This window comes from Microtus ochrogaster, chromosome 6, assembly GCF_000317375.1.
Source record: "Microtus ochrogaster isolate Prairie Vole_2 chromosome 6, MicOch1.0, whole genome shotgun sequence".
Lineage (NCBI taxonomy): Eukaryota > Metazoa > Chordata > Mammalia > Rodentia > Cricetidae > Microtus > Microtus ochrogaster.
The window spans coordinates 29,807,608-29,831,161 of record NC_022013.1 but is presented as its reverse complement, the minus strand read 5'-3'; the positions used below and the strand labels follow the sequence as shown (position 1 = coordinate 29,831,161).

The 23,554-nt window shown below is 37.4% G+C and overlaps 1 protein-coding gene across 2 annotated transcripts in view; it reads right to left on the bottom strand.

Moving 5' to 3' along the window:
- Positions 1 to 23,554, bottom strand: part of Dennd1b (DENN domain containing 1B) — a 211,429-nt gene that overhangs the window by 136,800 nt on the left and 51,075 nt on the right. For both annotated transcript variants that reach the window (XM_005348448.1, XM_005348449.3), the window contains exons 3-4: positions 18,151 to 18,194; positions 967 to 1,016 (exon numbers count right to left, since the gene is read on the bottom strand). In XM_005348448.1, coding sequence (XP_005348505.1) covers positions 967 to 1,016; positions 18,151 to 18,194 — 94 coding nt within the window. The remainder of the gene's footprint in view (positions 1 to 966; positions 1,017 to 18,150; positions 18,195 to 23,554) is intronic.

Below are 23,554 nucleotides of genomic sequence, written 5' to 3'. Positions count from 1 at the left end.
AAATGCCAGCTACTAAACCAGTACAAATCTAAATGGACAGGGAATTTCATAAACTTCAAATAAATCCTCTAGTGATTAACATATGTTCTAGTGTTCAAGATACCCTCTTGTAGTTTTTCTTCCTTTATTTTGTTCTTATTATTGATTTAATACTATAATTTTGACGTAAGACAGAAGAACTAATACTCCAGAAAAAAGGTAAGAAAATATTTTTTCATTAGCAATATTTATTAGTAGTAACTAGCATATACTATTAGATCACTTTACAATCTATACACTAAAATTTCAATCTCATTCCCACTAATCCTTGGCAAAATGTCTCCCTAAAATAAATTTTCTTTTAAAAATTTTATATATTACACTCAAATAAAACTATTAATAGTGATAAATCACATGAAATACAATAAATGTCACTATGTCCAGAGATATCTTATCTAGTTATTATACTAAATTCCAACTACAAACAAAAAGTTCACTTAGTATTTGCAGTGAAATAGAAACACAATGAAATTGTCAAAGTTACTGGGGAAGTTTCCTACAGCTGCCGCAGTAACACCCTGTTCTATGTTGCTGTTCTTGGGAGACAGCTGAGTTCACAACATCACACAGAAGCTTTTCCAATTAAGGTGAACTCGCAATGAAAGCAGGGTACAGACATCTAGTTTTAAAAGACTATCTGAAGGCCCTGAACAATGACATTTTTTTTCTGCTAGTTCTTATAATCTATACCTGAAGAACAAAAAAAAAAAAAAAGAAATATAATCTGTGGTCAACATTGCTTTAAGACCTCCTCACTGGCCATGGCAGAGGAAGGAAAAGACTAATCTAAAAGACAATATCTAACTATCTAATTCTGAACCTCTCCTCTTCAGTGTGTAAACAGAAACCAATGAAGGTATGTGTCATTTTCTTACCATGTGTGCAATAAAAGCAAAAAGTCATCTTAATTATGAACTTATACTGTACCTTTCCACGTCAAAGGGAAAACAGAACTTGGGCACGCTCTGCAGTACTTCCTACAAATGCAAATTCAAAAAGAGAATGCTTTAGAATGTTTTTTAAATGCAGTTAAAACTTTTTGAGACATTTTCAAGGAGTGGATGAAGTATTTTTAAGACAAAGGCACAGGTTCTCAGACTGCAATAATTGATTATTAAAAAGGAATTAAGTGTGTGCTTTGGCAGATTGCACTGACAATGCCCGGAAGCCCCAGGAGGGAAAGGCCTGGCCTGAAGGGTATTAACACCCTTGGCATCCCCGCTGGGATCCCCTTCAACAAGGCCATATGGATCTCACAAGAAGCACTGCACCATATGGGCAAGCTGTGTCTGCTGCTACTTGTACCACAGGCTAGCCACAGGGACTTTTCACAGATTCTGGCTCAAAAATATAAACGTTGTTTCAATTAAAATGCAGGCAGAAAAAAGGAAATGGAGTTGGCAGCGTAATGAATTACTGAGAAGTATAACAACTCTGCATGTCCCAAACTCAAATGTTTTCTTAATTAAAAACTTTGTATAGATTCTAAAATATACATTTGCATGTTTAAACACTTTCTACTATATTTATCCCAAATAGTCCTCTTAAATGTGTATCTTAACATAAGTATCTATTATAATATTGTTAAATAGTAAAATATTAAATATTAAAAATGAATGTTTTATGAAAATAGACACAATCTCATTAAAAATCTAGAGATAATATTTATTAAATTACAACAAAATGCAAACAATTCTTAGATAGTAGGAAAAATAAGAAAAAAATTTCTTCGATGTATCTGAACAACACATTAAAATTTAATTTTGAATCTAAAATTCCATCTATAATTACAGACATCATAAAAATTAAAGTTAAGTGATCTCATAAAGGAGCAGAAACTAAAAACAATGCCTGTTAAGAAACAAAGGAGAAAGTATCTTAACAAAGCAGTCACTTCCACAATTACATTATACCAGTAGAATCTGTCAGATCCAACAACATAAACCTTCTATAGAAATACACTAAGTATTTTTAAGTGAATTTCTTATTTTAAGTGTGTGTATATATATATATATATATATATACAGCAATTATCAGTTTAAAATAAAATACTGTAGAAATCCAATAGCAATACCTAAGAAAGCTTCAAGAGAACTAACCCACAGACGCATAAAGAAAAGCTCTATATTAAGGGGGAAAAAAGCATCCTAGCCTTAGGGCAAGTATGCAAGCTTGTTATCAATGTAGCATTAAAAAAGTTTTAGCACAGGCCCGTGTATAGAGAAAGTTATCTTACTCTTTATAATATTTTGCTAAATAAAACTAAAGAAGTCATAAGACATGAAATAAATGACTGAAAACAGCTTACTACCAATAAGGACAGTTGTTTTCATTTGACTATTACTTAATTGTTATCTTGTGTCATATAACAGGAAGTCATTTACCGTATGTACTACACCTATAAAGAGTCGTATGATAAACTCTTGCAAAATTACCCACATAAACCATAAACAATAAAAAACATTCAAAGTCGTTGTCTACCTCTAAGTATATGTAAATTAGCTGTATATTTCACATAAATTTTAATGCTCAAATTAAGGAGGAAGCCTCTCACTTCGTTGCTTAATCTTTCACAAACACCCCCTCTTTTCCATAAGCAACATGCATGCAACACACTTCTGCAAAACAGCCTCAGCTCGCTTCCCAACTGGCAGCAGCATCCCTCAGGGGACAAGTCTTTAAACCTCTTCACTCTTTAATATTCAACCAGCCAGCAGGTCTATAGACGAGTGTATAAACAGTATAGGGGAAAAAGCTCCTCTCAGCTTATGTCAGTGACAGAGTGGCTATGCTGCTGCCTATTTTCCCCTGGCAGTGAAAGCAGGGGGCACAAAGACCAATAGCTGAAGTCCTCCGAGCTCCTAGGACTTAGTGTCTTCATTAATTGTAGGTGCAATATAAACTAAGGTGACTTTAAACAGAGGAGGGTGAAGAGAGGGAAAAGCATTCAGATAGCTCTTACTCTCTGAGTCACTTTATAATAGTGATAAATGAAAATATGTCTATGTATATTAGAACTAAGTGTGAGGTTGTATATTCGCATTCTCTCTCACACACAGCTCCTTCTAGACATGTATTCACAGGTTAGTTAGATTTGCCACTCTACTCACCACAATTTGGCTATTTCTACAGAAACTTTCTTAACCAAGAAAATTTGAGTTTCAGAATATTTCTAATTAAAATAGGTTATTCTCACACAAAAGCATCATAATTGCTAACATATGTCAAAGATAAAATCAAAATAACAAACAGAATGAACTAGAATATAAAATTTTCCAGAACAAAGTACCAATGGGCAATAACATACATTTTATACATGTTCCAAAATAAGACATCTAATTATCATATTAATGACTGGAAATAACTCATGGAAACATCTTTCTTGGGTGTTTGTCCCACAGAATGTAGCTCACCTATAGCAGTGATTCTCAACCTTTTCTAATGCTACGACTCTTTAATATAGCTCCTCATGTTGTGGTGATTACAAACCATAAAATTATTTTTGTTGCTACTTCATAACTAATTTTGCTGCTGTTATGAATTGTAATGTAAATGTCTGATATGCACAATATCTGATATGCAACCCCGTGAAACGCTCATTTGACCCAAAGGGGTCGTGACTCATGAGTTAAGAACTGACCTACAGGCTTGCAAAGAAGCCATCTTTGTGAGAGAGAAGAGTAAATGCTAGTATCGGATGGACAGTCTGCTCAGCCCAGGAAGCTGCCATGCAGCATCTAAGATGAAACAGGCCCTTAAGAAACAATCTACTTATTGTCATTGTTGTTTTGTTTTTTGAGACAGAGTTTCTCTGCAGCTTTGAAGTCTGTCCTGGAACTAACTCTTGTAGACCAGGCTAGCCTCGAACTCACAGAGATCTGCTTGCCTCTGCCTCCTGACTACTGGAAGTAAAGGTGTGCACCACCACTGCCCAGCAAGAAACAATCTACTTTTAAAAAATCTAAAATCCACAATGACAATGGTCTTAGAAAGACTGTAAGATGAAACACATCACTTCTGCAACCTATTTCTCCTTCCACTCTGCCAGCACTTCCTCCTGAGCAAATGCAAGAGCTTGCTGAAGCTCCACACTTCCCTCTTTCCTGTTCTGCATAGAAAATCTAATATATACACCATGACTTCAACTTTATGTATTCTAACTTCTTACAGCTTAGGCAGTTTTATGAAGTCCACAGTTCATTCTCTCTCCCTCTCTCTCTCTCTCTCACCCTCCCTCCCCCTTCTCTCTCTATAAACACATACACACACACACACACACACACACACACACACACACACTTACTTTCCCACATCACTTTCGGAACAGAACAACACCTCACACTTAGGATGTTTACAACGGAAGTTACAGTGACACCATCCTCTCCAAAGACACAAAACCCAAAAATATGACAATCATTTATATCCTTCCCCTGAGACTCTCATATATAATCAATCATTCACCAAGATCATTAATTAAATTTCATAATTATCTTGCTTTCCATAGCTGCATTTGACAAAGTGCCTCTTTCAGTAAACCTCCAAGCCTCCACTCCTGAGACTTTAGACTTTATCCAGCAGGAGCAGAAATAGCCTCAACTGGAAGAGATGCAGGATGGAATAGTTTGGTCTCCTCTGACAGTCAGCACACCCAATCTTGAAGCTTTCCTGTGGATAATCACTGCTCCTCCAATAAACAGTGTTATAAGTGAGCCTAGAGCAGAGTTCAACAGCAGATTGCAAGATAATAAAGAACAGCTGGATCCCCAAAGCAGAGATGATGTAGATTCAGTGAGGGACTATTAACTCAGCATCTCCCTCCAGGAATCAGCATTGTCTTTCCTGGTCTACTCTAAGCATGCTGACTTTTGTCCTTTCCATGCAGTCATGGAAGGAGCCATGAGCATTCAGCACATTACACAAGGACACAGCAGCAGTAGCCAGTACCCAGTGAAGAAAGCATCTCAACTCTCACTTTTCCATAAGCCCACCACGTGGTATCGAGTTAGGCCCAGAGCCACAGCCCCCTTCCGAATTAATCATGCAAGGTAGACAGTTATCTATGAGGCTCACCACAGACAAGCTAAGAACAACCAAAATCCAGACTCATTTGCTTTCAAATAAAATCTTAACACAAGTAATTATTAAGATTTTAGTGAACTAAATGTTCTCCACAATAATAGTATACAAATAATAAATTCACACTAAAGTTTTAATGTACATGTAAACACAGTATTAAATGAGAATAGTTCTCAAATATCATAATTGTATTTTATTAAAAAAAAAAACTTCCAGAATCATCTTTACAACAAAGTTCTACCTAGCAATTTTAATTCAAACTTTTCAAAAATGGCAGTTTTCTAAAGGTAATATTTGAATATAATCTAGGGCAAATAAGAAATAATAAAATGTAGGCATTTGATCTATCTGTGCTTTATAAAAGGGAGCAATAAATTCTACCAAAATTTTAAAAAAATCAAGCACTACTCAGCCGCAACAGTTTGGGTAGCAGAACTGAGCTCAAGCCCCACAATGTGCACTGAGATGTGGCAGGGCATCTCCGAGACGGCAAGAGAAACTGTAGGACACACTCCATCCTCCATCCTCCGAGGGCAGACAGGCACACACGACCTGGGGACTCAGTCAGGGATATACCTTATTACCGAAGAGGCTATAGGAAATTACAGAGAGCCTCAGCATCTTTTTAAGAAGTGTTTTCAACATACAGATTCTATTTAAAACTTGAGAAAAATATAATAAGCAGGATAACTGAGCCCAGTATGATATTTTTCCTCTTGGTTTTCACTTTTTTTTTTCTGTTTGGCTATTTTAATTAGAAATATTAAACTCATATTTACCCCTCCTCAAATCAGAAGACACACTGAATGTTTTTATATTACTATTGTTTAGATGGTTAATTCAAATTAACTTCACTATCAAAACTTCAAAATAAATTTTTATCATTAGAAGACTTGAGAAGGTCCATGAAGCAGATGCAGCCAGCGAGGAGAGAGCTATGTGGAATGTATTTAGAGAGACTGCTGGTAAGATTCTGTCAACTTGACACAAACTAGGGCCATCTGGAAAAAGGAACTGAGAAAGAGCTGTGTGAGCCTGGCCTGTAGTAGTGGTTTTCTCCCTCAATGACTGATATGGGAAGAACCAGGACACTGTTGGCAGTGCCATGCCTGAGCAGGTAGGTGGGCCTGGGCTATATATTTAAGAGCTGTGTTGGGTCTGTTATGTGAGTTGGTTTTACTTGAAGCTATCAATATACTTTCTTTGTTCTATGCATTTAGTATTTTAACTTGATACAATATGCGAGTTTGTTTATCCAGTGTCCTCTATTTGTTGATTTTAAATGCCTCTCGTACCTAATTTGGGAAACATTCTGCTATAATTTTACTCAAAATATTTTCTCTCTATTTAGCATTAGAATTTTTTTCTAAGCTCACAACTCTTAGATTTGTTATTTCCATAAGTGACAACATGTCAAATGTGATCAGTTCATACTTTATTATGTTTTCTTGTTATCTGAATGCTGTAATTCCTCTACTTGGTCTTCAAGTTTTAATATTCTGTGCTCACCCTGATCTATTCTACTGTTGAAGTTTTCCACTGACTTACTGAACTTTTCATTTCCAGTTTTTCAGTTTGGTTTTTCTTCCATATTTCTATTGATTTACTGAATTCTAATTTTCATATCCTGTAGTGACTTCTGTTGTTGTTTTCTTTGTTGTCACACAGAAATCATTTTTAGTGTCTTCTCTGATTCTCTGAGGTGTGTGTGTGTGTGTGTGTGTGTGTGTGTGTGTGTGTGTGTGTGTGTGTGTGTGTGTGTTGGCCCATACTTCATGCACTCTTTGATTTCTTCTGAATGATTTGCCTGAGATTTCATCTGGCATTCTCATTGGAGGCCATTACTGTGTGATTAGTAAGCTTTGGAGGATCTGGACTGCCTGGAGTTTTCACACTTCCTGTGTTATTCTCACTGAGATGTGCTCCCATGGGATTATGACACAGGATAAATTGGTTTTAATCACTTTTATTTAACAGAGATGTTGGCAATGTTCAAGAGAATCAAGGTTGTAGTAGGGCTGAGGTATTATTCTGTTCTGCTACACTATGGTAGAACGTCAGAGAATACTGTCTTCAAAAACAGCCACTATCAATGGGTAGATCATTATGGAAACACAGTCATAACCAAAAAATAAGCAAACTTAAGTGCTCGTCATTTATGAAATAAAGGAACACTGATCATAATGAAGCATACAATAATATTAGTGAGTGGGAAGCAAAAAGGAAAAAAATCAGACTAGTAATTAGTATTGTGTTGTTGACAAAAAAAGGTACAAAGGTCTAGCGTTGATCTCTTTCATCTGATCTCAGAAACTACCTATGGCCAAGTCTCAACAATATTTGGAGGAGAGAAAATGCAGAAGGAAAGTGAAGGGGAGAGGTACTGACGAGCAATGTCGAACACGCGGCAGTTTTACCTAAAGGTAGAGTGAAAGGACTAGTTGGAAAAGAAATCCAATCTAAAAATAATTGGAGAGATGGTACAGTGCACGTGAAATAAAAGAGGGGAGTTTCCGCATTAATTAGGAACGGACAAGAGGAAAAGACAATAAGTGTGTCAACCAAAACTAAGGATGTATAACAAAAGCCTTTTGAAAATAAGTTAGTTGCAAACTTTAGACAAAGAGGGTTCAAAGGGAATGATCTTGCATGGGTGAACAATGGTGCTCCAGGAGACACAGGTTACTAGATAAAATCACAGGACCAGCCATAGGAGACTTCCCTAGCAGTTCTTTTCCTTTTTTTGGATTTTTATTCAGCAATACACCTTTCTCTGCTTCCTTCCCTGCCTCTCTCCTCCCCTTCAATCCTCTCCCATGGTCCCCATGCTCCCAATTTATTCAGGAGATCTTAATTTTTTTCTACTTCCCACATAGATTAGATCTATTTATGTCCTCTTAGGGTCCTCATTGTTATCTAAGTTCTCTGGGCTTGTGATTTGTAGGCTGGTTTTCTTTGTTTTTTGTTTAAAAACCACTTTGAATAAGTATATATGATATTTACATTACGATTCATAACAGTAGCTGAGTTACAGTTATGAAGTTGCAAGGAAAATAATGTTATAGTTGGAGGGGGTGTCCCCACAACACAAGGGACTGTATTAAAGGGTCTCCGCATGAGGGGGGCTAGAATCACTGCTGGAGGCAAAATACTTCACTTGCCTTTGTTTTCTTACTCAGAAAGAGTTTCCAAAACACCGACATCCTAAACTTTTCAACATAATTAAAAGATAGCAGCAGATGCCAGCTGGCATACTGAAATTAAGGACCCTTTAAAAGTGTTTAACTCATGCTCATAAAAATAGCACACTGGAATTTTTTTCTTTTTTTATTGATATTTATTGAGCTCTACATTTTTCTCTGCTACCCCCCTGCCTCTCCCCTCCCCCTTTCAATCCTCCCTCACAAGGTCCCCATGCTCCCAATTTACTCAGGAGATCTTATCTTTTTCTACTTTCTACTTCCCATGTAGGTTAAATCTACGTAAGTCTATCTTAGGGTCTGCATTGTTGTCTAAGTTTTCTGGGCTTGTGATTTGTAGGCTGGTTTTCTTTGTTTTTTTGTTTAAAAACCACTTTGAATAAGTATATATGATATTTGACTTTCTGGGTCTGGGTTACCTCACTCAATGTGATGTTTTCTAGATCCATCCATTTGCCTGCAAATTCCAAGATGTTTTTTTCTGCTGTATAGGACTCCATTGTGAAAATGTACCACATTTTCCTTATCTATTCTTCGGTAGAGGGGCTTTTAGATTGTTTCCAGGTTCTGGCTATGACAAACAATGCTGCTATGAACATAGTTGAGCACATGTCCTTGTGGCACAATTGAGCATCCTTTGGATATATACCCAAAAGTGGTATTACTGGGTCTTGAGGAAGGTTGTTTCCTAATTTTCTGAGAAATTGCCATAATGATATCCAAAGGGGCTGTACCAGCTTGCACTCCCACCAGCTATAGAGGAGTGTTCCCTTTACCCCCACATCCTCTCCAGGATAAGTTGTCATCACTGTTTTTGATCTTGGCCATTCTTACAGGTGTAAGATGGAATCTCAGAGTTGTTTTGATTTATATTTCTCTGATGACTAAGGATGTTGAGCATTTCTTTAAATGTCTTTCAGCCATTTTAGATTCCTCTGTTGAGAGTTCTCTGTTTTGGTCTGTGCTCCATTTTTTTTTATTGGATTATGTGTTCTTTTGATGACCAATTTCTTGAGTTCTTTGTTTATTTTGGAGATCAGACCTCTGTCTGACGTGGGGTTAGTGAAGATCTTTTCCCATTCTATAGGCTTATGTTTGTCTTGTTGACTGTGTCCTTTGCTTTACAGAAGCTTCTCAGTTTCAGGAGATCCCATTTATTAATCGTTTCTCTAAGTGTCTCTGCTACTGGGGTAACATTTAGGAAGTGGTCTCCTGTGCCAATGCGTTTAAGTGTATTTCCCACTTTCTCTTCTATGAGGTTCAGTTTGGCTGGCTACATGTTGAGGTCTTTAATCCATTTGGACTTGAGTTTTGTGCAGTGATAGATATGGATCTATTTTCACTCTTATACATGTTAACATCCAGTTAGTCCTAGTAGTTTTTGACCAGGGAGTCCCCAGAAACCTCCAGAACAACACCGTTTATGGCCAATGCCTTTGGTTACCCACCATAACTGCATAGAAAGGTCCTGCAGTTATAGACACCACACACTTTGGCTGTAGGACATAGAGAATTCAAGCTCCAGCACACCAGGAGACTTCTCTGTTTCCTGCTTTCATAGTGCAGGAAAGAGCTATGGACCCTGCTGGAGGAGAGAAAACACCACAGGTCTTAGCAAGTACTGGACTCAACATGGTACAATACTGACCTGTCAAATATCACGCGCTCGCTGATACAATACTGTACCACTGTTATAGGGTAACTAAATGTTTTCTGATTGGAAATGAGGCTTGCTCCACAGAAGGGAATTTCATGGTTGGTACTATAATATAAATAAGTATTTATATTCACAGTCTAGGGCTGTTCTCATCCTTTTCTAAAGAGTTACTTTTTGCAGTGGGCAGAAGTTAATGATCAAAGTTCTGAGCTTAAGAACTGAGCATGAGTGCTCAATGCTAAATGGGACAGCGAGCTGTACACACACACACACACACACACACACACACACACACACACACACACCAAAGTTCAGAAAACATTGTGGGAAAAGAGGCAGAAAGAACATAAGAGCCAGAGGGAAAAAAATGCTATGAAGTGCTGTCTTCTGGACATGACACAACTGTCACTCTCTTGAATTCACAGCAGCTGTGGTCACCCCAGACCCCACCTTTTACTGAGAAGCTATTAGCAATAGACAGCTTGGGGGAAAAGAGAATCACTTTTTTTCCCCTGAGGATGTGACCACTGACCAGTAGGTTTTCCACACTCTGGTGGATGGCCTCATGCATTCGCATATGGGCAGCTCAACTCGTCTTAGTGAGCTAGCCAAAAAAGAACAATCAAACAAACAAACAAAAAAAAAAACATGAGGTTAGAGGTTTGGGCATGCTACAGGCTACAGGAGATATGAAGGAAGCTGGAGGGAGGAGAGGGGATTACATACAGTATCTCATTGTCATCATACACATACATGAGACTCTGTTTGTTGTAATAAGAGCGGTAGGGCTGCGTCCCCGGCACCCGGCCGCCCACATGGCTAGCTTAGCTTATGCCCCGAAATAATTACACGGAAACTGTATTCTTTTAAACACTGCCTGGCCCCAATAGTTCCAGCCTCTTATTGGCTAGCTCTTACATATTAATCTAAGCCATTTCTATTAACCTTTGTAGCCCACGAGCTGGCTTACCAGGAAAGATCTTAACCTGCATCTGCCTGGAGTGCGGGAACCATGGCGACTCACTGACTCAGCTTCTTTCTCCCAGCCTTCTCTTCTGTTTACTCCACCCACCTAAGGGTTGGCCTATCAAGGGGCCTAGGCAGTTTCTTTATTCCTTAACCAATGAAATCAACAGATTGATATATGACACTCCCACATCATCTGTTTAACTGGGTATTAAATAAAAGATAAAAGTGAAGAGAGGGCTGGATAAGGGCATAAAGTACTAATACAGCCCAGCTTGCATGCCAATTCCTGTCTCTCGTCTTCAGGAATTCCTTTCTGAGGTTACAGGTGTCTGTCACACACCTGGGCATTCCTTTGTGAGGCTGTGTCACAGATACTGGTAATCCTTCAGTGTTCTTTGGTGATCCTTCAGAAATAAGTTAGTGAATGCTGGCTGGCCCTGACCTCAGAAAAGTCCCCTGGGGATTGCCACACATAGGCTGGTTCCATCTTCATGGGTCAGATGATGAATGTTGGCACTACCCCAGTGTGGTCCTTCCGAGTGTCCATCTATACTCTTCTTAGTCTCTAGTACTGACTGGGTCTTTACCTGACTGAATATTATGTTTCTTACTCTAAGATTGTGCTGTCTGAGGACAATCATGCTAAGTGAAATAAAATCTTGCAGAAAAATAAATGAAGTATCTGAAACAGCAAAATTCACCAAAGCAGAAAGTGGAATGGTGCTCAGCAGACTCGGGATAATGTCCACCTGCGTGAGCTAAGTTCCAGAGACCTCTTATAATTGTGCGCATGGCACACAACAGGTGTAAATTACTTCTTCCTACACAACAGAGACACTAGAGAAGATTGCAGATACACCCTTCACCTTATCTATTTGGCTTTCCCTTAGTGCAGTTTGAACAAATACAAGAAAGCCACCACGTCTCAAGCAAGTTCCTAGCCTTCAGTTACTATCCTAGTGCACAGATGAGCAAGTGGAAACACCTGATTAAATGCCCTTTCTCATTATTTACTTCTTATATACCAAGAGCAGGAAGCATTGGCATGAAGTTCTATATCGTCTGGCTCAATCACCTGTGTATCTGTCCTCAACACCATGTTTATACACTTCACACCAACTTTCCACAGTTCTTCAGAGCAAGGCTTGTGCTTTACATTCGTGTTACTTCTCCATGCCCCAAATCTCAAAACGTGGGGCTTATTCCCTAGCTGAATAATAAATCTAGTCAAAGTGTTTTGCTACTGAATTAACTCCAAAGAAGCTTTCTAAATTTTTTGCAATTTAAAATGCAAACCATTAAATGGTCCTAAATAGCCAGCAGGAGGAGTCTCTTAAAATATAAAAGAGGAAGGAAGTTAGATATATATTACCCATCTCCTACAGAACAAAACAGTTAGAAAAAGCACATAAGGTTATCAAACTAACTTTCTCATTATGGAATCACAGAAATAGTAGGGGTCTGTAGAAGCAGATATCCTTGTCGTTAAACCTCACCTCCCAGACTCTCTTGCACTGGTGAATTCTGTGTCACCACCTTGCCTGAAGCACAGTTAGATCCTCCTAGTACTTGAAGGATACATACACTAGAAAACCTAGCACAGTCAAACTGGAAACATATAGCCTTAAAGCTGTGGTCTTCTTCCCAGAGTCTCCTTTATACACCTGAATGCTAACTCTTCACTAATATTGAGTTTCAAACTGCACACGTTTGATTTTCTTTGTACACAAGTGTACTAAAAACTAACTAAAGCTGCACGAATCCCTGTGTCTATGTTTTGTGAAAATGACTGCTACACTCCATTGGTCTCTTATTCTAGGCAAACAGTTTTAAGATAAAAGTATATATTATCAATCAGTACAAATCAAAATAAGTTATAATCACTATGTAAAAAACACAATGGAACAAACATAAAATTGTATAATATTTGGATAGCTGTTTAAAGAAAACTGAATAATTTATATTTTAAATAAAATATTCCGTAGTACAATTTGTTAAAGAAAATATGTAAGAACCAGGAAGCTGATTTTTGCAAATAGGTCTATATAAAAAGGGCCAGAATTAGTGTTCTCCTTAAAGTATTTATACTGAACATCCAACATTATACTTCTCAAGACTTAAAGTGTCTAGCATATGTAAAGTCTATTAAAATGCACATAACTTATCTGAATCAACATGAAAATATACCTAATAAATATTGCTATTCATCTGGCTCTTTTAGTTCTCTCTTAATATACAAATGCATTTCTTTTCTCCAAAATACAGCAGCTGGGAATGAAAGAAAGATTTCAAGTGATCATTTTTACATCATATTCCATCATCTTTTCATTGGTTTCTCTGAGCTTTCCTTTGAGGGAGCCCCTTTCTTTAAAAAGAGGTTTCTTTTTAGATCAATCCATATTTCCATAATCCACACTGCAGTTTCCTCCTCTTCTCCCCAGGGTGGACTAACCCCCACATCCCCAACTATGGCTTACAACTGTCATTAAGCCCTACAACAATAACAAGACAACAAAAGAGGGGGTGGGTATGAGGCTAGCTAGTACCATATGCTGACCAAGCTCAGCATTTTTAGCTGCTATAGAGTAGTTTGAAACTTAAATTTTTTAGTCGTGAAGTGTCTTCACACCACTTGTTTGCAGAACTATTTCAGGCAAGAACTTTAAACACTAAGAAGGAACCAACAATACTTCTTTTTAAAAGCCTGTCTGCTAAGGATATGTTGAGAAAGGAGCGAACAGTCCCTAAATACAGAAGGGTACAATCAGTAAGTACTCATTCTGTTCATCCCAGGCCCCATTCTGCTTAAATTGTTTAAGACTCATTTTTAAAACAGCATGCAGATATGAGCAAGGCTGATTCAACATAGCCTTGTCCTGGTGAACCCAAGGCTTTATAACAATTTTAACAGGCATTATTTCCATAAAGTAACATCTAGATATCTTACTCTCTCCATCTTTTGTTTCATACTCAACTAACTTCAACTTCTTTTTTTTTTTTTTTTAAGTAAAAACGAACTTACATGTTGAGTTCTGACCTGCCAGAGCAACAAACTCTTTACCTAAGACTCCACACTGTTCAGTCTGTTTGGGAGAACCTATATGACGTCACTATGGAAATGTCATTTGCCCATTCTGCTTCCCTCAAACATGCTGTAGAACTTTACTTTTGCCAATAAAAAAGCTTCTGTAAAAAACTTGTATTTATTTTGACTGCATCACATATGACTTTACTTCTACAGGCTGCCAGAGTAGAGTCGTGTCTGCCTATCATTTGTAGAGTTAGAGCAATTTCATTAATATAAAATAAATATAACTACCCTACCTCTAGAAGCTCACTAAAGTAAAAATTTTCATCCTTCAGCAGAACAGTTATGTCATTTTTAATAGGGTTTCAAATACAAAGTTGATGTTAAATGCATTTTAATATTCAAATACAATGCCAAATGTTTCTTAAATACTTTTCACTACAAACTTGTGAGAGCATGTTAGTTCCACTGCCAGAAAAGACCTATTCCATAATACAAAATTTAGAAAATATCAGTTTTTCCAAATTAGCTCCCTACTGTTGGCAATGAAAAATTTAAGTTCAACAATTCAAAAATATAAAACACATTTACAGTAACTTAAGAGTGTAGTCATGTTTTATATTAAATTTTCCAACACTGTACCTGCAAAGGAACTAAATCACGTCTTCATAATAATAGTTGACAATCTGATTCTCTTCTCAATACATATGAAGAACATAGTCCTGTATAGTCCTACCACCCAAAAGCACATTGACAAGAACTGGCATTCTAATGTTACTAAGATAGCTATAAAATGTTTGAAATATGAAACAAAGTAAGCATCCAAATATAATTATAATTTTTATATTAACCTATTCTCTTTAAAAAAAATCTGATATTCTTAAAAATTAATCATGTTGTCATAGGAATAGGCCTGTACAAACACATACATGTGTATACACACACATCCTCACAAGAGCAGTGAAATAAAACTGACTTTCACATTAAAAGTCAGCTTGTGACTGTACCAAGCAAAAAATATTTTAAAAATTAATTTCTGAATAGTCCATAACTGCTCATAATTATTTTGTTATACTAAAATCAATAAGTTATTGCCAAATAACTTAGATCTTCATAAGTGACATACTAAATAAAATTACAAAATACCCATATATCAATACTGCTCAGTGTTAAATCATGAAAATCTTTGCTTTATCCAAATTTCTTTTTAAGTCAGTCAGGGAGAGAAAAATGAATGAATATATAAAACTTTAAGTGGTCACATGTTCAAGAGGCATTCCTTCTAAACCGCACAGTGAGACAGCTACACTTGGTTGAACATAAAAGACAGTGTGAAGTGCCGAGTCTGACTGCAGGCAGCTAGCTGGCAGCCTCTACAAAAGAAAGCCCCAAAAGGACACAGCTGAGATGCACACGTGAAAATGTCTTTCCGATGACACACTTAAGATTACAATTTAAACTTTCCACATACTTCCTACACGATCTGCTACTGAACGGTACGTTGCTAACGCGGCTGCAGTAACTGAGGCATCTGGCCTTTTCCAGCAGCCTTCTCAGTACTTTTATCTATGGAAACTAAAGGGAGGAGGAGGAACCCTGGTCAGGAACTCATCAGGAGTCAGTGGCAAGCGCTCTAAACTTCAAGCTGCAAACTCCTCATCAAAGCCACATCTTTCATTCATACTTTAATGAAACCCCATTATATTTGGCATAGCCCTTGAGCTCTTTCTAAACCGAGCTTTACACGGAGCTCTCGGACTAGACTTCCTAGAACATTAATTGCCTGTTTTTCCCACTGTGGTCAAGATAACTTATCATGAGTTTACTCAACTTTCTTTATTTAATATGTCACTCACTCAACTAAATAAACATCTATCCACACTTTATTATGTGACAGCCACAGTGATGTGGAAACTAAACGGAAAAAAAAATGAGAGGGAGAGAGGTGGCAAAGAGGAAGGAGGATGGCTTTTGAGATACAAAAAATAAGCTATGAAATTACACACAGGTTGCTGTAGAAGCTCAAGAAAGCCTCATAAGAATTCATTTTCATGTTGGGGTTTAAGATTAAGGTGAAATCTCAGCAATGTAGTAGCCTAAATAAAACCTGGTCCATAACAATAAAGTCAACATGCCAATGAGGAAGAGGGAAGTCTTATAAAGCCCCACTACTAGATTAAGAGCTATAGGCAATGAATGACTGCGAAGAGAGAGAATCCATCTTCCCCAGGGATGAGCCCCTGATATGTTATCCAGTCCCAAGTGGTCAGCACTAAGAACATGCATATAAGCAATACTAAACTGATTTGGTAGGTTGATACTGTCATATTTATATGTGTATATATTAAAAATAGTAATTAAAGAAAACAGAAATAATATATGAAAGCAGTAGGAGGATTTGGAGGTACAGTTAGGGAAAGTGGGAGAGGGGAGCAGGATGAAGCAGGGAACTGAAGATGATCAAAGTGTACTATACATATTATGAAATGTCATAATGAAATCTATCATTTCGTACAATCACTAAATGCTATTAAAAATCTTAAAAGACTGTGATGATGCTCTGTTGGTGGCACAAGCCTTTAGTCCCAGCACTCTGGAGGCAGAGGAGAAGCGATCTGCTCCAGGCCAGTCAGGCCACACAGGGAGACTGTACTCGAAAAGACAAAGCCAAAGACTGTGAGGACTAAAGTGCACTGGATCCCTGGGGTTTATGGGCATCACCACCACGTACACAGTGAACTGCTCCTGCTTTAGACCAAGTGCAGGAACACTGACAGATGCACAAACAGCATTTTATTAACCAAGAGGACCAGCAACAGGTGATCACACTAAAGTCTGCTCAGGTGGACAGGCAAGTATGTATCTTCATATGTGATCCCAGAGTTAGGCTTCCCTAGGATCCCAAGGATTCTAATGAAAAGTTTTAAAAGGAGAAATAAAAATAATGTAATAACACTTGAAAGGGGACATGAGGATGCTTGTAGGGCAGTGGACAAAAGACACTGAGGAGATAAAGAAACAAGCATTTCAGACCGGTAGAAAGAGTCCAGAATCACTGGAGAATATAAACACACTTAGCTGCTTATGTCAAAGTCACCCCTTCACTGAAAGGACTTATAGGAATATTTACGGTATTTATAAATCCATCATTCACTAAAGGCTAAAAGCAACTTAAGGATAAATACCCTTTTTCTTTGAAGTCATGGTCAAGGGCAACAGACATGATCAGTACCTAACATGCCCATTTAATTGGTTCGTTCAAGTTGACTCCCAATTTCCCATCTTTCAGGTTGACATTCCAATCTCAAAAATTACCCTTTCACAATATTCAAAATCATGCATACTATTTCTGAATGAATACTTGTAATGATACACTTTTGTGAGATTGACTTTTTGCGAATTGTGGGAATCATACCTGAGAACTAAAAGTATGAGCTGGTGAGATTACTTTAACAGTGATACAACTGTTATTATCTCCCTTCTTTTTAGGCAAAAGAATGGAACTTATTTATTAGGTATCTGGGGAATTTCACCAAAACAAATTAGTGCAAACTATAATTCAATCTCAAAATGATATTCCCATAACATAAATTTTAAAATATTTTTCTATGCACTCACATCAAAGTAGTTAGGTTTTGGTCATAGTAAGTATTAAAGAACTACAGAAGACTAAAAAATGCCAACCAAGAAATTCGTCCTGTAGTTTTCTTCTGACATTTTAGCTTTCTAAGAAGATAAAGTGATAAAAATTATTCAGAAATAAGGAAATATTCCTAATTCAATTTCTAAATGTAAGTGATTCCAAAATCATTGTGACAAAAACTGGCTTATATCATTACACTTCTTTTCTAAGTGTACAGAAATAATGCGTATATCCAACCAAAAATTAATAGTGTTAAGTTTTTATGACTGGGAGCTTTTATTGTACCCAAATATACATCCCCTAGATGAAAATGTAGAACTATGTTGAGACCATAGACACCCAGCTGCTATGATTCTCACTGTAAGAACTTCTCAACTCACCTGCAAGGTCACTAACAACTCCTCTGTATATTCTCCACACTTTGTCTTTCTCAAATTTTATCAAGAAAAATAATTGCAGCTATTCATATACAGTATCAGCAGTTCATAGTAACAATAGACTGTTTCAATTTAAAAAGTTTTTAAATTCTGTTCCCAACCTGGTCTCCAAAGTCCTCTGGGAATTTCCACAGTATCGCAGGACCTGCAAACAATCGACACACGTCAGTAAAGAAAAGCGCAGGAAGATGCCAACATCCTTAAAATGATCAATTTTCATATTTTAACACAATTTTAAGGTTAATTTCTCTATATCATATAAGATTAAATATTTTGACATTTAGGTTTAAATAATCTTAGCAACAGAGTGAAATAAAATTCATAACTTAAATTCATGCTACTAAAAATCATTTCTTTTAACAATCTATTTGCATGCCTTGGGGTCTAATGTAATATAATACATTTTCAATTAAAATACTTTATAAAAACACAAGTTATGGCTTGAAAATAAAATATAAAAGTAGTAAGTAGTAATAATAACCAAACACAGTCTCAGAGACAAGACCAAAACATTCCATTCTAAATTCCCATGAAGAATATACAATGTCAATAATTAGTTTTGCTTTATTCAGTTTTAAATGCTCATATTTAAACTCTAATTCTGAGTAGTAGGTAAGCTACTAGGTAGATTTAAGACAGCCTTTTAAAAATAAGTTTGATTTTGCAATCTATTTCAGGAAATAAATGTGATTTCTGTGTGTGGATTTCTAGCTGCAGTATCAACAGCTTTAGAAACACTCATACACCTGATTACTTTCACATCTCCCAGACTCCTTTCTAAATGTGGTAAAGGATGGTGTTGCTGGCTTTGATTAGTACTAGTAAGTATTTAGGTCATGTACGTAATTCTGCCTAAAAGAAAGCTGAATATTTCAAATGAGTTTTTAAAGGGTAATTAAGAATGGATTAATAGCATCTCTGGAAAAGGGCTGCCGAAACCCATGATAGAGCTAACACACCAAGTGCTGTCAGTCTCAATTCTACCCCAAGTAAAAGGGGCCTCAGGGGCCAGAGACTTGGTTCCGTGTATCCAGTGGGCAACTACAGCTCAATTGCACAACTGCCACCATCTTATGGTGCATTTTTAAAACTAAAAATCAGGGTGCAAAATTTCTTAAACATTAATTCCAAATTCAAAAAGACGTCTAGCAGCACTTTAAACATGAGCTGACTACTCTAGTACTTCACATGTAGTTCAAATAAGATTGTTTTTCACTTGAAAACAAAGCATGCTTTCCACAAAAAAAATTTTTTTAATTAAATAATAATTAAGAAATTAAAGCTTTCCACATAAATCAACACAAATAAGCAATGCAGAACATCTTACATAAAACGAATCATTAGAAATTTATGAAGAGCAACATTAGACTCTTTGTCTTCATTCATATAAAACAAATGTTTACATTTTGGAAATTAATGTGAAAAACATAAAAGATCAAGTGAAAATCTTCAGAAAGAATTATCTTACAGATCCTATAGATAATTACATCCCAAATTGTTTAGGTTTGTGTAGCACTTTTACCAAAACGGAGAGATCATAAGACAAAAGTACACAGAAAAATCTTCAGGAAGAAAGTATGACAGTAAATTAGTGGTAATAAAAACAAATCACACAGAGGCAGGCTAGTCACATAGCATAGGATGTGCTTTGAGGCAGATCTATCCCTTTCCATCAACCGCAACTTTAGAGTCAGTTGCTATTTCAGAATATGAGCAGTTTCTTAGGCCTCTGGATGGTTACCAGTTGCACAGCCCCACAGTATGGTTTTACTGCTGGCTGCAGTTAGCTAAATATGCTTTGGCTGACTCGCTTTTCACGCACCCCTTGCTCATTCATTCATTTTTTTCTAGACACTACATTTTCACAGAAGGAAAACAAATGACTATATGAAAGGTTTATTGGATTAAACATCTAGTGGAAAATATCCTATTTATTTTCATTAAATAAACCTCATCCTTCAGTAGCATGCAAAACTGCATTAGACTCATGTGCACCCACATTCTGAAATGGATTAACTTAGTTACTGCTTATGTTGTTATATTTCAACTACATGTTTGTAGCATCCTTTCAGAGTACCGCAAAGGAAGAAAAGACCTGAGAAAAATAATCCGATTTTGTCACTTCAAACAAAGCCTGAATTCTCTTCCCTGAGGATTACTCCAGATCCTCATCTGATCTGTCAGGCCCGATTTTATGCTGCTCTTAAGGGACAAGGGAGCTGCGAAGCTAGGACAGGGACCCTGTGCCCGTCCCACCAGTCAGCGTCCGGGAGACTCCACACCCTCCCCACCCAGAAGCACCGCTGCTGACAAGAAAAATGTGGCACTTCATCCTCACATAGTTACAGCATAAGTACACAAATGCTTGTTAAATCAGTAATCCTGCAGATAGTCAAAATTACTGTTTCCACATGAGCACAAATGCTTTTAAACTGTGATTTTTAAAAATAAAGAAAAATCCTTTAATTTGATATTTCACACTTTCTAGCCCTTAATAAAAAGCAAAAAATTAAAATAAAAAATACTAGTGTGGATTATACTAAACAAAAAAATCACAGGATAAAAACAATACTTCCTAATTCCCATCAATTAATAAAATCTCTTTGATTCTGGGGAATTCAAAGATGACTTAAATATACAGTTTCTTTATTATTATGCATCTAGAAAACCAGAGTTCAGACACTATTTACTCCAGAAAAAAATAGAATATACAATCTTTGTATTTTTCTTGAGTACAGATTTGGTTTTTTTTAAATATATACATCTATTTTTATTTTATGTATATAAGTGTTTTGCCTGGATGTGTGGATGTGTACATCAAATGTGCCTGGTGCCCAAGGAGGTCAGAAGAGAGCAATGACTTCCCTGAAACTGGAATTACAGACAGTTGTGAGCTACCACGTGAAGCGCAGCCAGTGCTCTTAAGTGCTGAGCCATCTCTGCAGCTCTCTAATGACAGCTTTCTCCAAGCTTGATTCACTCACATTACAGAATGATGTTTATGTGCAAGGAAACTGTGGCCAAAGCATGAGACGTTCTTAGCCTCCTCAAACAGCTGGCTAAGTAAGATTGGAGCTTTCTTGGCTCCAGAGAACTTAACTTGGAATATTTCCCAATAATAAATACTTCTGTGGCCCATCTAACTAAGTTCCACCTATTTCATTCAGAACTAAACCCATTGACTCCTGACTCACGGGCAGAATGTAAAGACTGTCTAGGGTTTGACAATTCAATTGAACTTAAAGAATCCTTCACTTGGTAAATTCAAGAAATGCTGCTAAGGAAGGAATGTCTTTTGAAAACAAATTAATAGAAATTATTAAATAAAAATTAGTATCCCTTTTGAAAATGTGTGTGTTTTTTTTTAACTTTTTCACCTATGGAGATACCATAGCAAAGTTAAACTGGATCCCTACATTTACAGAAAAGAGAGGCACTAAACAAAAGCATATATAGACAGGGTATGGTAGTGTACACTTTTTAATCCCAGCACTTAAGAAGCAGAGGCAGGTGGAGATCTATGAGTTCAAGGCCAGCCTGGTCTACACAGTGAGTTCCAGGACAGAGAGACCCTGTCTCAAAAAAAGAAAAAGAAGAGAAAGTGAGTGTATGTGTGTGCGTTCACGTGCATGCATGCGTGTGTTATGACTCTGAATTAAGAAAATGCATTCGAAAAGTCAGGGTGCAAGCAAGTCTGTAAGAATTTTCATAATTAGTGATTGATGTGGGAGGGCCCAGTCCATTGTGGATGGTGGCACCCCTGAGGGGTAGTCCTAGGTTTTATGAAAGTAGGCTAAGCAAACCAAGGGGAATGAATCAGTAAACAGCATCCTGCCATGGCCTCTACATCAGCTCCTGCCTTCAGGTCCCTCCCTGACTTCTTTCAGTGATGGACTATGATGTGGAGGTATAGGCCAAATAAACCCTTTCCTCCCCAACTTGCTTTGGTGATGGTGTTACATAGCAATAGTACCACTAACTAGGAAAGAGGTCCTCCATATGAACCTTTATTAGATTAAAGGAATCTAATCATCACTAATGGATGATTTGGGCAACAGGAAACATCCTAGCCTGGAGAAACAAAATACATGACATCTTGAATTTGGGTATCCTTTCTAAAAAGTAAGCAAAATTTAACATACCAAGAATATAATGTAGCAGGGAGACATTCTAAAGAAACGGGGCTGGGTTGGCAAGAGGAGAAGTGGCAGCAACCAAAAGAGAAAGAATAGCCAGGTAGAGGACAGCACAACTCCCATCTTGGGCATCACGGGAAGTGGCATTCCCTTGGAGATGAATAAAGAAAACAAAAACTGACAAGTGCTGACAGTCATAGAGAAGCGACGGCTGCAGAACGAGCACCTTTTAAAGGTGCACAGCCATAATAACAGCAGGGCAGAGAAAAGAGGCAGACAGAACCTGGGCTACACACTGGGCAAGAGGTCTGTGTCCAAGAGAAGGAACGAAGCAAGGCTGTACATGCTGAGAGCAGAGAAAGGAGATTCTGCTAGACGCCCTTTTCTTAGATAACAGTATGTACCTGTGTGTGCTTACAGGAACCAATGACCTAATGAAAATCCAAGAGAGAAGAGACCCACGGTCACTAACAAGGCAGGAAGAGTGGGGTCCTGGTCAAGACAATGGCCTAGAGCTTAAGCAGGAGCAGAAATGTCTTCCGTCCTCACAGACAAAGGATGCGGGTAAGCATGGTTCTGAGAGAATCTGAGGAATTGGTGTGGAGGGTTGTATAAAACCTGCTGCTTCCTCCCCTCACTCTCATGCTATAGGAAGCTCTCTGAAGTCAGATGAACAAGGAAGCATGAAACCACTGTTCAGGTAATAAGTATTCAGTATAGATACTGGTTTATTCTTGCATGAAACACCAACAAAGTGGGATTTCCCATCACAATGCAACAGCCAATGTGAGAAGGACATCTGGTAGATTCAGTCAACACTAGGTTTCTGTCAGCCACAACTGATGAAAAGAGAACTTAAATGTATGAGTAATTATTAACTATAAATTAATCATCCCATACTAGCTTTAAAAAGTGAAATTTTCAGTAAAATCCATCCATATTGTATATTATTACCAATACATTTGAAAAGGTGTCTTTTCAGACCAATGACTATTTAAAAATTTCAAAACAGAAAAGATAAGTAATGGAAGCATATGTGAAATAGCAAGGTGGGGTGCCGGTAACGTGAACCCTTCCATCACCCTCAGCGAGGGGACTGAAATCCAGCAGCTCAGTCCATCTTCCCCCACTCTGAGTTAAAATGAAGAGCAGCCTCATCTACCTACCTACGTGTATCACATAAATATCCTTCATGTGCAAGTAAGACATATTTAAATCATATAATTAGATAACCAAAGTTAAAATTAGAAATTCAAAGCCGGGCAGTGGTGGCTCACGCCTGTAATCCCAGCACTCGGGAGGCAGAGGCAGGAGGATCTCTGTGAGTTCGAGGCCAGCCTGGTCTACAAAGGGAGTTCCAGGACAGGCT